The 17,212-nt window shown below is 36.0% G+C and overlaps 1 protein-coding gene across 1 annotated transcript in view; it reads left to right on the top strand.

Moving 5' to 3' along the window:
- The window catches only part of TRPM7 (transient receptor potential cation channel subfamily M member 7), a 61,580-nt gene that overhangs the window by 14,669 nt on the left and 29,699 nt on the right, over positions 1 to 17,212 (top strand). The window contains exons 2-8 of the mRNA XM_030014765.1: positions 8,284 to 8,363; positions 10,772 to 10,810; positions 11,277 to 11,475; positions 13,179 to 13,392; positions 13,944 to 14,068; positions 14,684 to 14,855; positions 15,725 to 15,899. Of these exons, the coding sequence (XP_029870625.1) occupies positions 8,284 to 8,363; positions 10,772 to 10,810; positions 11,277 to 11,475; positions 13,179 to 13,392; positions 13,944 to 14,068; positions 14,684 to 14,855; positions 15,725 to 15,899 (1,004 nt within the window). The remainder of the gene's footprint in view (positions 1 to 8,283; positions 8,364 to 10,771; positions 10,811 to 11,276; positions 11,476 to 13,178; positions 13,393 to 13,943; positions 14,069 to 14,683; positions 14,856 to 15,724; positions 15,900 to 17,212) is intronic.

Below are 17,212 nucleotides of genomic sequence, written 5' to 3' on the forward strand. Positions count from 1 at the left end.
GGAAGTTGGGAAATAAAAATCAAACTACGCTTCTCCCTCTTCCCCCCGCCCCGGATACTCTGCTTTTCTGAAGGCATGTTCAGGAACAGTGTGCCATCTGCTGTGCTGACACAGTCTTATAGAGTCTCTGGTTTTGGCAAGTTTATTTAATTACCATATCTGTTATAATTGGATATTTAACTCTGAAGGTGTTTATTGTTATCTCAGCTGAGAGAAAGCCATTTTGGAATTAAACCAGTGTGCACTTGTCTTCTGAAATCAACTGATGGTTTATTCCATTGTGGTCTGAGATACCTCGTACTGTAGAATCAGTTGTGAAACATTTTCTAGGTATATTTTAATATTTTTTTAATGCCTTGCATGGATGGTGTATGCATTTTAAGATTTAATACTTTCTAAAAAGGAGGAGTAAGTTTATGACTGGTCTAACTGCAGAACAGCATGCACCTTCACATGGGTGTTAAACCAGCAATTTTTAAAAATTTAGTTAAAAATATGCTGGATTTGCTGTGAATTTCCCACTGAAAGACCTGTGTATTGCAGTTAGAAGATAACTTTCCCAATAATGTGGGTAAAGTGGATTGATTTTGAATGTAATAAAAATGTCCCCAAAATATTAGGTCTGTGGGTTTTATTCTGGTGCATCAGGATTAAAAATAATGACTTCAGAATGTTAAATTATGTATATGAATTTATGGTCTTCTGAATTAAATGAATCTGAAAAAAAAATAAATCCCCAAACAACTTAATTTTATGCTTTGTGATTGTATGGTGAAAAAATTCTCACAGAAGCAGCCTGTTCTCCAAATAGCACATTGGAATAATTTTTGTCAAGTTTGAGAGCTCTGTAAAAGTCCCTTTTGACAAATTCCAAGTATTTGCATCCAAAACTGCACGTGGATTTGGTGAGTTTTGTGGTGACTGTGTTACGTCAGAGAAGAACTTGATGAAACAATAGCTACTCTGTTAGAGACCTGGATTGCTGCGAAAACTGTTTGGAGCAAATCTCCTGAACTGTTTAATAAAGAATAGGATTGTTGAAGGTTTGTTTTCGGCACTAAGGGAGCCATTGATATGAAGATTCGTATCTTTGCTTGCTGGCTCATTTGAGGTCTGATTCTGAATACAGTGTGCAGGAGAACTGACAGAAGGCTTTCTCTGACTGCTCTTTTTCCTTCCTTGCTTCCTCAACAGTTTTTATATAAAATAAAACCAGTATTTTTTTTTGCTGTTGAGCAATGTATTTTCAGGACCGTAGCAGTATTTTCACTAGAGAAGTCTTTAAACCCGGAAAACTAGAGCTGTTTGGTTTCTTATGAGTCAAGTGAGGCCAGGTGAACCGTTCTGCTCGGAACAGGATCCTCAACATAGCAGAGGCACCTTTCATGCACGATAGGTCTGCCTGTGTCTGAGCTGGTCAGGTTCTGTGACAAGAGGTGCCCCAGTGGGTTTGGGAAAAAATAAAGGAAGCAACTTCTTCTTGGAGATGAGGCTGGTAGTTGTTTCAGAATAATACCAAAATAATCCCGATGTGGACAGCAGGTAAAATATCCTTGCAAAAGTTTTCATTTGGAGTGGATTAAGATAAATGCACAATCCTTCTCATTTAGAGTGACATAATTCACAGTGAGACATTAAAGCACTCTGTATAAATATTATTTGGCACTGTGATAATATTTGCGCCTTTTTGTCTTTTAGCTATTGCACATATCCATACTTCCTATAGAAGTTACTTAAAGTTGATAAGGTTGACTGGTATTCTAGTTATTGATTCAGGAACAAATTTTGTAGGCTTTTTGTGTGTGTTGTGTATTCTGTGGACAGACAGCACTGTTATTCTTCAGCAGAGAGTCTTTTAAATATAGTTTGTAATACTAGCTGGCTAAATGCTTTGTTCCCCCCCCCCCCCCCCCCTTAAAAAAACAAAACAAAAAATCCCAAACAGTAATTATAGAGGTATGTAATTTTAAATTGCAAGGAAAGCAAGTAAATTAAATGTCTGGGGTTTGCTGGAGCCAAGAGTTTAAAACAAACATTAGCAAATATATGGCATCAAACTGCCTACCTTTTTCTTTTTTCCTCCCATCCACTTACTTACCTAGCGTTAGCTGAAGTTCTGAAGACTTTTGTCAAATGATAAATATTTCCTTGAGGAACTGAGTTGTGCTCTACTGGTACTGGTAATACAAAATTTTAGGTATTTTCTTTGGGAAATGTAGGCATAACTGTCTTTCAGATAACTCCCCACCCCATACACAGAGGCTTAGTTACTTAGCTCATTCTGGGATGCACATTTTCAGTATCATTCACTTAATTTGTACTAACAAGAAGTCCAAGTACTTTGCCTGGAGCAGGGTTCTTGGTGCCTTAAGGCTTTGAAGCCCCTGCTGGAAATATTTGCAGTGAGAGCTAGCATGCATTTTATTTATGGCATCTCCTCCCACAAGAGGTTTTATGAATTCTGAACTACTTGATATGTATTAACTGAATCATATTCATCCTGGTTGTTTGGCTTTATTTGGTTTTATTCGACATGCTGAGTATAAAAGCAATAAGAAAAGGTTTGTTTGAAATTTCTGCCCTTCAGCTATAGGTGCAGGAGCCCAGTGCTCAGTTAGGGGTTAGTTGGCTGGGCAGGGTCACAGTTCAGTCCCATGGTATAGCACGTGTTTGGCTAATGGAGTGGGTTTCTTAGATAAGAGATCCTCTTGTAAATCATGAAAAGAGTGTGTGCAATATGTATAGTTATGTAAGAAGCAGTAACTTGTCAGTGGACGTTTCCTTGAATAGACAAGCTAAAGGACGTTTGTAGTACAGAATGTCTCTTAGAAATGTTTGGAAATTTATCTTTTTGGTTCTAAGTGACCTAGACAGATAGGACTGCTCTACGGCAGTGCTAGCATGAGTACTCCTGCTGGCATTTCCACTGTATCTTCTTGTTTTCAGGCTTGCTGAAACTTTCCACATATTTTCTTTTGCCCAAATGGAAACATAAGCTTTTTGGGAAGTTGGAGGTGGTGGGGAAAGAATATAGAGCTATTTATTTTTAAATAAAGGACAAATAAAATTGGAAGATCTTTTCCTTTAAAAACTATTGCATATATTGAACTGCCGTATGGTGTAAGTAAAGATTTGAAAGATTAAATACGAGATGCTGTAGAAAGTGATATGACTTCTAAATTTGAAACTGAGGTCTGTGCACTCAGTAATTGAAATCTCTATTATCAGCCTTCCACAAAAGTCACAGTTTAGAATATTATTTTTTAATCTGATTCTTGATTCAGCGGGTCAGCTTTATAGAAAGATTGTCAGCAGAACTGCTGGGTTGGTATGCAGTATTGCAGGTTCAAGAGCGATATATTTGGGATAACTTAAATTTTAGTTTTGTAACAAGTATTCTATAACTTAAGAGCCTCCAACAGTATACAGTATTACAAATGAGTAGAAGGAATAAACTGGGATCCTTTTTTGTACATGAACAAGTTCGTGATTGTCAGCTATACAGTATATTATACCTGCTGTATTTGTGTTCATTGAAAGTCATGCAAGTTTTGAGATCTTGCCAAACAGGAAGACTTACTTTCTATATAGAAAATAATTCAGACCAAACTTGGATAAACTTGGAGAACTTCACAATAGTTCAATAAGGCTTTGCCATGCTGTTGTGCATCAATTGCTGCCCTGTTAGAACTTAGTCGTCTTATTATTTTAATATGTTGAATAAGAGGCTCTTATAAACACTTATGTGAGTTAAAGGAGGGACAGTGGTAGGTAGTTGTTTTTTTTTTTTTTCTGAGACCTGATCTGATACTGTGCTTTGGTGATTGCTTCTTTTTGTTTGTAACCTGCCATATACAAAACCTTAAATTGTAGTTAACTTTGTGTTAAAAGTTTCATTCTACAAGGAGTCTTTTGCTAAAAATACCCATCATGAATTTCATGATGCATTCCTTGCATCTTCAGCAGGTACACTTAAATAATTTCTATTTTTGGTGCTTTGGAGTGCTAATGCTATTGCTGAATCAAAAATAGCTAATGCTAAAACGGCTATGGTAAAACTTTCACCTGTTGTAAAAGGCTGTGGGGTTATTTTGGCATTGGGATACTTCCGGAAGTTGGAAATACTGTGGTCGAGCGCATTCTCTTCAGTTTGTAGCTGAGCAAATACTTGTGTAAGTTTTGTTTCAAATAGCAATTATAATTATTTCAGCACTCATGAAACTGTTATGAAAGGACTTATTTATTGGAAATAGTTTAAAGTATTTCCTTTAATCGTGATCCCAGGGTGAGTATATCTCTTCTAGCTAATTGAATCAAATCTATGTGCTTTTTGTTTCTTGAAGTTCTTTCAGAAGTACTGAAAGACACAGTGAACTTTGTTGTCTGCTCAGAAATCAGTACAACCAGAATGAGGTATCTTGCATAACCCTCTACAGCTTAAAGACTGAGCAAAAGCCTTGTTGGCCACTTCGGGACTAGGAGTTAGTAGTTACTGTAGTACATCTTCCAAAAAATTAAAGTTAAGCGTTTTTTGGTGTGCAGATGAGATCCTGCCAACATTGACTACTAAGAGGTCTTAATGTGGTGAAATTTTCATAGATAAGTCACCTGTAGGAAAATGATAGTGAAGGTCGTTCTGGAGTAATATTAATTGTATTAACATTTTTCTTGTAAGTCTTAAATTTTATTTCACTTGAGAGGTGTGAAATGCATGGGAGAGAATCTGGAAAGCTAAGGTTTTTTTCCTCAAGATGCAAGTTTGAAAGGAAAGAAAGTAAATAGTTAAAAAACAATAGCTCGTTATATGTTGATACTACTTGTGCTTTTTGCTAATATCTGGCCATATGTTTTGGGGGGGAGGGTTCATAGTTCCTTTTTTTCCGCTTTTCTTTCCTTTTTCTTGAATAGCAGCACTACAGAGCTCACTGTATTGAGAGTTCCTGACCCATGTTGCCTGTAACCATCATGTAAGGTACGCCTTCTAAAATACACTAGCAAAACAGATCACTCCAATCAGCAGAAGTTGCCCCATTACTGGAAGCAGAGTTTAAGAGTTGTAGTTGTGTATGCTGTAGAGATGATTGAAAAGCTTTAATAAGAGTAGGCAATTTTCTAAAACAGTTGGGTAACTTGCATATTGATTTTTGACTACTGACTTGATCTCCTATTTTAACTTAATCTTTAGCTGATAAGGAAGTATTTCTTAGAGGTAATTGCTGCAACTAATTTATCTTAACAGTGTCCTCATGTCATCTTCCTTTTTCTGGTCATCACAGGAACATTATGTAATAATAGTTCTTACTGACACAGAAGGCAATACCGTGTGTCAGTTCTTCCTACATTTTTAATGTGATCTTTACCCATTTATGGGAAATATCTCTCACTTACTCTGTTCTCTGCTTCGTTTGCTTTTTTTATTTTTTTTCTTTTTTTCCCCTCCCCTCAACTGGAAACAAGACTCTGTAATTGGCAAGTTCTGTATAAAACATCTTACGATAAAGATTAATCAGCATACAGGAGTGCTGCTGGAGAGAGTCTAATTTTACCAAATGAAAAGTTCCAAGTATGTTTTAGTAACATTATAAAGCATCCTCCATGTATATAGCATAGCTGTACCCATGATTTACTGAAAATACTTTCACTGCTGAAGAATAGAGAGAAATCCTTGATGAGTGGTTAAAACTGTACATTCTTTAAGATAAAAATTAATCAATTGTCGTTTGGTGTGGGGTATTGTTTGTTTGTTTGTTTTATTTTCAGAACCGTTTATTATGAAAAGTGGTTTTGCACATTGTAAGCCAGTGTTCCTTGTCCCCAGCTTTGATCACCACTTAATAATAAAACAATATTGCATGGAGCAATTAACGCAATTACTTGTGGTTTATATACTTCAGATTTCAATATCTAGCATGTTATGGCTGTGATAGCTTGCTTCAAGGTGTGGTTTTAGCCAGCTGGCTAAAACATTTAGATGTTAAATTACCCTTCTTTATCTTTTTATGTTCTGGAGGATCTGCAGAGTTCACATGTAAGCTTAAAACTACTACAGTGTTAAAGTAATGATCAATACAAGACCTCAGTTTTAAGAAATGAAGAACAAAAATACATACCCATATAAACAGTGGGTTCACTCAGCTAAGTAGAAAGCAGCTTCCAGAACTGGGATTCATATCACAAAGGCTAAGGCTTAATAGTGTTAAAAAAATACTATGAGAGGAGGAAGCTAATAATTTGGACTACCTACTACATGTATAGTTTTACATATAGTATGATATACATATATAAATGTACATATACACATATATCAAATTTCTTTTTATAACCCTGCTAATCTTCTGATAAAGGTAGAGAAGAGATAAAGCTTTTTTGAGCCCAGCTCGTGTAAGGCACAAGTGTCCTAGGAAATACCCAGCTCCTTTGTGGAAGGTGATGTGCTTTGCTTTTCTTATCCAAGAACTGAGGAGAACACTACTGAAAGATTAGAAATTAATTTTGAGGACAGCAGCAGAAGAGATATTCTCTTTCACAAGCCTGTTAAGAGTCAGTCACTTCAATCTTCTGCTCCAAAGGAGAAGGAAAAAACCAAAAAAGAGGGAAAAGCATCATAAATGTAATAGAATCCTTCATAACACCATGTTTGCCTATAATGTCTAGTATCCTGCTTTTCTCTTGTTAGGCCTTCTTTCTTTCTCCTTTGCAACAGCATTCTTTCCTATGTATAGGGAAAGGAGGTAGGACAGTAGCAAATAATGCCTTTGACTATTTATTCTGGGTGTTTAAAATATTAATTTAAATGTAAAATACATGGTGTGAGTGCTCATTCTGTTATTTACAGCTCTTTTTCCCCACCATGATTCTTCCCTGTGGATTGTGCATCTACCTTCATCCTACCCTTCTTTCTCTCTTGGGAAGTGCCTGTACCCTGCAACTTTCCATCCTCCTCGGAAGAGACTGGTGGCCCTCTTAGTGGGAAGACAGAAACTGGAGCAGCAGTTTGTTGCTGTCTTGACAGATTCATAGTCAAAGTTCACTAAAACAAAATACTGGAAGAAGATTATGATGAATAACGTGGGAAAGATCTGCTGAGTCTGGGAAATGTTTTGAAAGAGGGTGGGCAGTTAAGCAGTTTTCCAGGGGCCTATATTAAAAATAGCTGGTACATTCTCACTTGTAATAATTTCTCTGTATTATCTTAAACTGATCTTGAAATTGCAGTGAGTGAATAAAACATCCATCTTCACTGAATCTTGTTATACTAGATCTAAAAAAAAAAAAAAAAGTTAATTTCTTCGTTACTTCCACAGACCTCTATTTAGATACCTGTGAATAATATACATCAGTCTTTTTTTTTTTCCCCTCGTTGTGAAATAGAACAGGTGTGAAATTTCTCAGATTTTTCTAAACGTAAAAAGTAAATGTAGAACAGGGCATGCTGTTAACAATGAAGAAATTTTAATGTAAACTTAAGGATTTAAAGCAATATTGCATAAGGTGCAAATTGGCATCCCCAGATTTTTTCTTGGTTTTAATTACTAAAAATCATGTCTGAGTTCCTTTCCCAATGTATTGCTGAAACATAATGTAGACATTGGGCATTATGCATATTGTTTAGCATGTAATCCTGAGATTATCATGTAAGATAGTGTTACATGGTTGTTTAAAGCAACTGAAATGAAATTATAAAAAGTTTCTTGATGAAGAACAAAGGTAATGACCTATTTATTGCTACTAGAAAAGGTTGCCAGTGGTGTTAGAAAACTTCCTTACCTGCAATTTCAAGATGAAAATTTTACTTTAATAAAGTGGTAAATAGATGAAATTACTGTTATCTCAGTGTAGTACAGTTAATTTTTAAAAATTTTAACTGAATTTTTTTTTTTAACTTTAGCAAGGGAGGTAAACAGTATATTTTGAAATGGTTTGGGTTTTTTTGGTACATCTTCATTTACATATTGCAAATTTTTACTATTTAAATGTTAGTTTTGAAAAATACAACTTTGGATTTTAAGGGATTTGTGTGTAAAATAAGTTATGTAATGATTCTGGTTATCTCAACTTTTAGGCAGCGTGAGATGTTTTTATAGCGCCGTTTATAGTTTTATTAGTTTTTGAGAGACAGCAAAATATTAAAACCAATTTAACTTTATGTTAGACACTACTTGCCTTCATCTTTAAATAAAAAAACCCCCTCATATTCTAATTCTTGTTTCCTTAAAAAGCATTTTTCATTGCCAAGTTACATGATTTATATTTTATAATACTGTTACACTTTTTATTTTTCAGTCCCAGAAATCCTGGATAGAAAATACTTTCACGAAGAGGGAGTGTGTGTATATCATACCAAGTTCAAAAGACCCCCACAGGTAAATGAGAAATGATGCAAGAACTCATTGCTGCTCTTTAAAATTAAAAAGAAGTCAGTATTGTAAAGAGAGTGTATAATAGATTTTTGGACTAACTACTTTATCTGTATAAAATACTGTCTTCAGTTCACTCTTTGGTGACTGGGCATTGTCACTCTTCATGTCTAGCCTGGATTTTTTTTTCTTTTTCTCTAAGTACTTTGGCTCTGCGGAAATCTCTAACAAATGTTCTCCTGTTCTCTTTGCTGCTTCTTACCTGTCCTCCTAGTGGTGTCTGTGGTGTGTCTACACTGTGGGCGTTTTGTAATTTTTTTTTTTTTTTTTTTTTTTTTTGGTGGCATAGTTCTGAAGTCAGAAAGTCTCATAGAGATATCCTCTATTGGAATTTAAAGAATAGCAGTGTGAGTGTATGGTGAAGTGTAAAAATAAACCTGATAGTGCAGGGAAAAAGGATGAAGAATTCGTAGAAGAATAAAGAAAAACAATAATTGTGCTGGGGGGGGGTAAATTATAAAGCAAAGGCTGAAGAAATATTTGCTTCCAGGGAAGATAGATAAAATAAGAACAGTTCAGATATTAAAAGATTTCATGTGGTATCTAGTAATTTTTCATCCTTAAGTTCTGTAAGGAAAAAATGAGGCTGAAAAATGGGAAAGTATGTTTCTAGAGGGAAGGCTGAGACTAATGAAGAATATTTTGCATATCTCGTGCTGCTTTTACCTTATGCTAAATTAGAGATGTGAAATCAAGCAAGTTAGTGATAACTCTAACATATCTAACCGGTAGAGTTTACCTTTACTAAATGTTAAAGGTGTAATTTAAGAGTTTCTACAATGATTAAATTTGATGTGCATAGTCATGACATTTGTGTCGCATTAAATAAAGTCAAATGGAAAATAGATTCAAAATTGGTTTTTTAAGGCAGTTTTGTCTCCCCAGAATGTTTACTATTGTCATTATGGATTTCAGATCAGCTTTCTTTTTTTAGCTTCATATATTTGAGAGCAGCTGAGAAACCTTTTCTTCTGAACTTCAGAAAACTTCTATTTCAGACTTTTGCATTAAAAAAAGTTATAAATCTCTTTTGTTCTGTTGGGGCAGAGTATTATTTTTCTTTTTAAGAACTTTGTTTTTAGGCAGAAAAAGAACAAAGTAAATGCTGTAGAATTTTTAAGTTATTGTAAATAATTCACCACATTCCTTGAAACCATGTGACATGAGAAGCTTTTAGAATTTATAGCCATGATTGTAGCACATGGAAAATTTGCAAATGCAAACAAAGTAATTAGGAGGCTGTTAAAATTTCCAGAGCATTTCCCAAGGAACAAAGTGATCTTCAACACTTGCCCTTTTAGTTTAACCCATTTGTAGCATACAACAGACTTTACAACTTTCCCATCAGATTTTGTCCTTCAGTTTCTAAGAATCATTTACTGTTGTTCATCAGTTAAGTGTAAACGAATCAAATGTAGACAGGAGTATTTGGTATGTTTTGTTGATCTGTACCTTTTAGTATAGATAATTATAATTTAGTAACTGTTAGAGAACTATAGTTCAGTATTAAAAACATAGATGATTAATAGCAGTGTAACTTCTATAGCGGACAAAATAAAAAAATTGTTTATGCTCAAAGTCTGAAAACAGTTTAAGGCTACTGTATAACATCTGTATTTGTACGCTTTTGCATACTAGCTCTTAACCATAATTGGTTAACAGCTGCTTATGAAAATTATGGAAAACAGTGGTATAAATTTATCTGCTATGCTAATTTTAAATGTTAAGAAAGCTCTTAGCAGGAAAACACGGAAAATGTTCAAGATGGAAGAGGGTAGAAATTATATAATAAACTTTATGTAAAGATACTACTGTATAAGGCTTGTTCAAATATATCTTTTTCTGTATATGCAACTCAGAAATGATCAAAAAACCTTCCCAGACAGGCAGTTCAACTTGGATGTATATTAGACGCATGAATTTGTAGAACAGATGCAACAATGTATAGTTGGAATGAGTCCAAGAAAATGCTGGTATGTAAGTTATTTCTTAGCATCTAGCAAAATGTTTCAGTTTCAATACCGCAGATAATCCTGTCTGAAATATTGCTGGACTTCAGGTATTGATGGTTCAAAGCCTGAAAACCCAACTGAACTCTCAGGACTGAAGCTTCTGCATGTTTATGTGTTTTTACTTGCCAAGTATACTACAGTCACGTAAAATAAAGGCAGACAAGTTACCATGTTAAAAACGGGCAACCTTGGGCAGCATGTTTTCCATTTACTGGAGATCTCTCTTGTTCAGTAATCTTTCTGTAACCACGTGAAGTGGTGTGAGTGGTCTGTCCCCATCCCACCCACCCCACCTTAAAACTGAAGCTGAAGTTTACTCATATCTTTAAATATTTTTTATAGATGCCTTCCAGGATGTCAGATTTGTCAGCAACTTGTCAGGTGAGAGTTCTTTGTAATTACAATATTTATGAGGTCTTTTTCTATTAAATGAACACTTTCATAATAGGGTTTTAAAAAGTTTTGATCAATATTGCAAATGACAAGTTGGTGAAAGGTTAGATATAAACCAAATATAACTAACGAATAAAGAACTGTCTGCAGTACATAGATCACAGATTTATAAATGTTATATAAATTATTTGGCTTCAAAGAATGAGTTTCTTCTGGATTCCAACCTGCTATCTCAGTGAGCTTCCATATTTTGCATAGTAATTATGTATTGTAATTAATTCTTGCTATAAATATTTATGGCAACAAAGCTTGCTCTGGAAAAGAGGTTTATATAATATTTAGAGTCTGCTTTCTAAATCTGATGTATCTCTGTTATAGATAAAAGAAGTTCTTCTCTCTTGTCTTCTAATATTAGTATTTATTCAAGTATTCTAAATTATGTGGTTGGGTGCAGGTGCTGTTGTGGCCGCTTGGTCAGACAACATGCTTGTTTTACTGCAAGTCTTGCTATGAAATACTCCGATGTGAAGCTGGCTGAAAACTATAATCAGGAAATAGAAGAATGGTCAGTGGAAAAACATACAGAACAGACCTCTACTGATGCTTATGGTGTCATCAACTTTCAAGGTGGCTCTCATTCTTACAGGGCTAAGGCATGTATGACATTTTCTTTTTTCTTACTCTAAACATGATGATAGAGATGGTGGATGCTTCATTTAACTTTTGAAATTGAAGGCTGAAAACAACGTCACCCATATTGTGACAAACCGGTGCCCTCTACTATGCTAGTATTTTTTTATTGTGATCCGAGTTCTTTCTAATTTCCATTTTTTAATTTTATTTTTCATAACAAAAGTTGCTGAGATCTATCCAAATTAGATGTATTTGTGTACAGGCTTACCTTCAAATTGCAAATGGTGATAAGAATTCATAATCACTTCAGCAAAACATTGCATTAAGTATTCAGTGTCACTGTTTCAGACTTCATGAAAATACAGCTTACTCGTCTGTGCTGCTTGCTTACTCACTACTGTTAAATTTTTATAGGACCTGTTAAGTAACATCTGCTATCTTAACCCTCTATTCATAGTTTTCAAACTCTGAAAAATGATTTAAAATTATGGATAGATGTGGAATATGCCTCTTTAGTAGATTTGTTCAAAATTATTAAAGCATAATCGTATTGATCAGACTAACTAAGTTTTTTGGGAGAGAGGGTTAGTTAAAAACAAGTATACCAATAAATGGAGATTTGGAAACCAACTCCTAATTCACAAGTGCACATGTCCTGGAGAGGCTAGAAAACTGGAAATTCTGGCGTATTCTCCACAACCATTTTGTAAAGGATTCCTAGTTGTGGTAGGAATGATTTAATGCTCATGCGGTTATAAGCTGCAAGGTGTTTTGATACAGTGTGGCTCCTGTGGCTGAACTGAAGTGCTTGAATGAGGGAGCTGTGTTCTTTATGCAGCCGGCAGAGCCCGGAAGGAGAGTCCAGTGCTCTAGGTCAGATCATCTCTGTGGAGAGAAGGGCTCTTAGCAGAATTCTTTCATGTTCGTAATAGCAGTGTATGTGTTCCTTTGTACTCTTAGTATAGCTTAAAATTGCTGCAAATCCTTTTCTAGGAGTACAGAAATAGCAAGCTGCCTATAGTAATTTCTGTGCTTACTTCTGCAAAGTGCTAGTGGGGTTGCTAAAACCAGTTTATTGGAATAGTGATGTGTTTTTAGTTAGAAATTGATTCAAGTAGGGCTTAATTTCTACATAACGTCCCCTCCTCTATTGAACTGCTTGTATTAAAGATGCAGCAGTATTTTTAACTGATCAACCATCTACTTAATCTTATGCTGTTAAGCATAGCGAGTTAAAAAGCTGCTAGTTTTGAAGTTTTCTGTTAAAGAATGTAGCTTTCCTTCCCACCAGGAATAGGGAATGAAAAGCAAGCAACTGTCTTTCTGTAAAACTTTTCACCATGGACGTGCAAGCCTCTCCCCAGTAGGTGGCAGAACTTTTATAATATTTCTGAATTCCATCTAATTTAGAGATCACCCAATGCTTTCATAAAGATTCATTTTTCTAGGTTACTGTGCCAGTAGGCTGGAGTAACATAATCTTTCTACAGTCGTTCCCTTTCCAAAACTTTCTTTCAAAACTGTTAACTGTCTTGTCCTTAATTCTGAAGGATATAAAGTAAGCTTGTTCATTTATTGCATCTGCTGTGTTTTGAGAAAGTGAATTACATTTTCCATAGCCAGAAATAGGATAATATATCCTGAAATACATCCTGCTTCTTCTTTTTATGCATTGATTCTGTGATGATTTGAGAACCTTTTAACTCTCTTCTTGTGCCTGCAGTATGTGCGATTGTCATATGACACTAAGCCTGAAGCTATTCTGCAACTTATGCTTAAAGAATGGCAGATGGAGTTGCCAAAGCTTGTTATATCTGTACATGGGGGCATGCAGAAATTTGAACTTCACCCACGCATCAAACAGTTGCTTGGCAAAGGTCTTATTAAAGCTGCAGTAACAACAGGAGCCTGGATTATAACTGGAGGAGTGAACACAGGTAAAGAAGTACCAATGAATGTGCACAGTTAAGTGGATTACAGTTTATAAGAGCCAAAAGATTTAATGGATGCATAGCTTCATTTTAAAGCAAAGTAAATTTGAGTGAGTTTTGTCAAGTTCAATTAAAATAATACATTTTGAACATGTGCGGTTGGAAGCGGGCTGCTGTTCTGTCTTGCAAAGAGAAACAACACAAAGGTGGGGGTTTTTGGTTTTGGGGGCTTTTTTTTGATTGGTTTGGTTTTGGGGTGGGTTTTTTTTTTTTTTCCGTTTTGTTTTTGAAAATGCAAGAGGAAAAACTTCATGTGATTAAAACAAATACAGTAATGTACTGGAAACTCTAGTTCTTACTAGCTTAGTATTTATTTTGTTGAATTACTGCTACATAGTACTTTGTTTCCTTTTGGTAGATGTAGTATGGTGCTTTTTCTTTGCTGTTGTGTCAAATAAGTTTCCAGATCCTTAAAGGCCCAGTTAACTAATGAAACGGTCATATTTCTTAATAAGATGCGGCATTCAATACATTGAAATCTTTTTGTGCACAAACAGGTGTTGCAAAACATGTTGGTGATGCTCTAAGAGAACATGCTTCCAGATCATCTCGAAAGATTTGCACTATTGGGATTGCTCCATGGGGAGTGATTGAAAACAGAAATGACCTTGTTGGAAGAGATGTAAGGATAAATTACCTAACTGAAATAATGATTTACCTGACTTACTTTTTGACAGATCTGCTCAAGCGTGTTTTTTCACTTACTTCGCATCATCGGAATACTTGCTTTACTATAAAGATACATTGACATCTGTGACTTACGCAAGATCATTAGTGTTAAACGAGTTGCAAAATGCAAATGCGCTAGAGGAGGAGCTTGTTCTCAAGTACTTAATCCTTTTTTCCCCCCCCTACTGATATAACTGAATCAAATAACAAAAATGCTAAAGTATTACAGAGAATTCACAATTACAGAGGATGATAAGTTGAAAAAATTTGATGCGGAATCTTCAATGCTACTGTTTGCTAGAGCAGTCACAAGTTTTCCCAAAAGACACCTTTTCAGATCTTTTCTCTGTTATCCTTCAGAACAGAATCCTTTTGTGATATTGTTATCTGCTTTCCTGCACAAAGTTAAGAGCTACAGGTATTGGTGTATCCTGACCCAAGGCATGCTTATATGTGTCAGTGCTTCTTGTTGAGCCACTACTTCTTGTGTCTACACAAAAAGTTAAGTTTCACAGAAACAAATGTGAATCTTTACAAGTAAAAGACATTGTTGTGTGCTTGTACTTAGGTGGTCGCTCCATATCAAACCTTGTTAAACCCATTAAGTAAACTAAACGTCCTAAATAATCTCCATTCCCATTTCATTCTGGTGGATGATGGAACGGTGGGAAAGTATGGAGCAGAAGTTAAATTGCGGAGAGAACTGGAAAAAACTATTAATTTGCAACGGATCCATGCAAGTAAGTAATTCTGATGCCCGAGGACTGAGTGTTACTATGCTTTAATGACAAAGGTACTTGCACCAAACATCTGAATGAGAAAATAGAAAAATTAGTCTTTTGTTTATGTTTCAGGTCTGAATGAAATGAATTTTGCAAATTTCAGCTGCTGCTTTGGGCCCTAGATACTGCTGGTAGATTTAGGATTTCTGTGGGACCAGAGAGGAGGGTTCTTTTGAATAAAGTTGTCAGTTTTGCTTTCATAAAGCAAACGTACGTCACTTGAGTTGTTAGTATGTTGTCAGGCCTTGCTGGTCTGATTGATTCATGGTTTTGACACTGATCACTTGCAGTTTCACAATGGGGCAACTGAGTTTGTAAAACATAATCTGTGTTTGTGCAAAGAAGCCATGACTGCTTTTGGTGTTTTCCCAATTATGGACCAACACGTGTGGTTTTTTTTTCTTCTAGGAATGCTTTTGCAATACTCCTGTCAGTAGAGGGTTTCCACGTAGCTATGTTCAAATTGTATACATGTTGTCATCTTTGGAAACTATTCGGGGGGAAGGTAGAAGGGGAGTTCCCTAAAGAAAAAATGTTCACTTTTCTGCATTAGTTCAGGAATATTTCTGTGAAGAATCTCTTCTATATTGTAGACTGTATTCAGTTGTATTTATCAGTTTCTTTGCAGTGCTTTCCCCCCCGTCCAAAGTATAAACAGTGCTTGAAACTGTGCATTAGCAACAGTTAAAATGTCTGGCAGGCAGCATTTTAATTTTTATTCAGTAGAAGGGACATAATTGATTTATTAAATATGTAAAATCAATCTTAGTATTCCTTAAAAACTGGACAATGTTGTAAGTGTATAATATTTATTTGCAACTTTATAGGAATCGGCCAAGGTGTGCCTGTGGTGGCACTTGTCTTTGAAGGTGGCCCCAACGTCATACTCACAGTTTTAGACTTCCTTCAAGAAAGTCCTCCTGTGCCAGTGGTAGTATGTGAAGGAACTGGTAGAGCTGCAGACATATTGGCGTATGTTCACAAGCAAACAGAGGAGGGAGGGTAAGTCCTAGCACTCCTAGCTAAACTATCAGTCATACATAGATGGGTTTTGAGACCATTCCTTAATGAATTTGTACAAGAGCTTTTTCTGTGGAAAGAAAGGCTAAAAGCAGAGTGTAATCTTGCCTGTGATGTGGATTTCCAGGTTGACTGCAATAATAGGTCTGGCTAAAGACCAAGACTTCTCTCTTAGTTCTAGGTTCTTCCCACATACCTTGTACCAGTTGCACCAAATTCTGTAGTGTATGCTTGCTTTAGCAATACTTACAAAAAGGATAGGAAAACTGTACGCACCTGTGTCCTAAATTAGGGGAACATCTCATGTGTAACTTCAGTTACGTACAGTAATTTTGTTACACCATTTTAACTAGAGGACTCAGCTCTCAGTTTAAATGCTCTGTCTGCTTCAACTTCAAAATTTAACAAAGCCACAGTAACTTAAGTGATAAATGGAACTGTGCACAACAGTTTTGCTCAACCGAAGTCAGAGCTGACCAGACCTTCCAGAGATGTGAGAATAACACAGAGAATAGTATGTTACCAAACTGCTTGAAAATACCACTTGACTACATTGAATGGAAGTATTTTCATGCAGTTAGCTGTTGCATAGTAGTAACATTTCTGAAAAGAGATCTGTCGTGGTTTAACCCCAGCTGGCAACTAAGCACCATGCAGCTGCTCGCTCACTCTTCCCTGATGGGAAGAGAATCGGAAAGGTAAAAGTGAGAAAACTTGTGGGTTGAGGTAAAGACAGTTTAGTAGGTAAAGCAAAAGCCGCGGATGCAAGCAGAGCAAAACAAAACAAGGAGTTCATTCACCACTTCCCATCAGCAGGCAGGTGTTCAGCCGTCTCCAGGAAAGCAGGGCTCCGTCATGTGTAACAGTTACTTGGGAAGACAAATGCCATAACTCCGAATGCTCGCCCCCTTCCTCCTCCTTCTCCCAGCTTTAGATACTGAGCATGATGTCATATGGTCTGGGATATCCCTTTGGTCAGTTGGGGTCAGCTGTCCCGGCTGTGTCCCCTCCCAGCTTCTTCCTGTGCTCGCTGGTGGGGTGGGGTGAGAAGCAGAAAAGGCCTCGACTCTGTGTAAGCACTGCTCAGCAATGACAAAAACATCCTTGTTTTCTCAACACTGTTTTTAGCACAAATCCAAGACATAGCCCCATACTAGCTACTATGAAGAAAATTAACTCGTATCTCAGCCAAAACCAGCACAGGATCAGAAGTTTCTATATTGTTTCTTCTGAGTAGTCTTAAAACTGAACTTTTTACACACTTCTGTTTAGAGTAGAAAACACTTGTCTGTTTT

The sequence above is a fragment of the Aquila chrysaetos genome, chromosome 5 (genome assembly GCF_900496995.4).
Source record: "Aquila chrysaetos chrysaetos chromosome 5, bAquChr1.4, whole genome shotgun sequence".
Taxonomy (NCBI): domain Eukaryota; kingdom Metazoa; phylum Chordata; class Aves; order Accipitriformes; family Accipitridae; genus Aquila; species Aquila chrysaetos.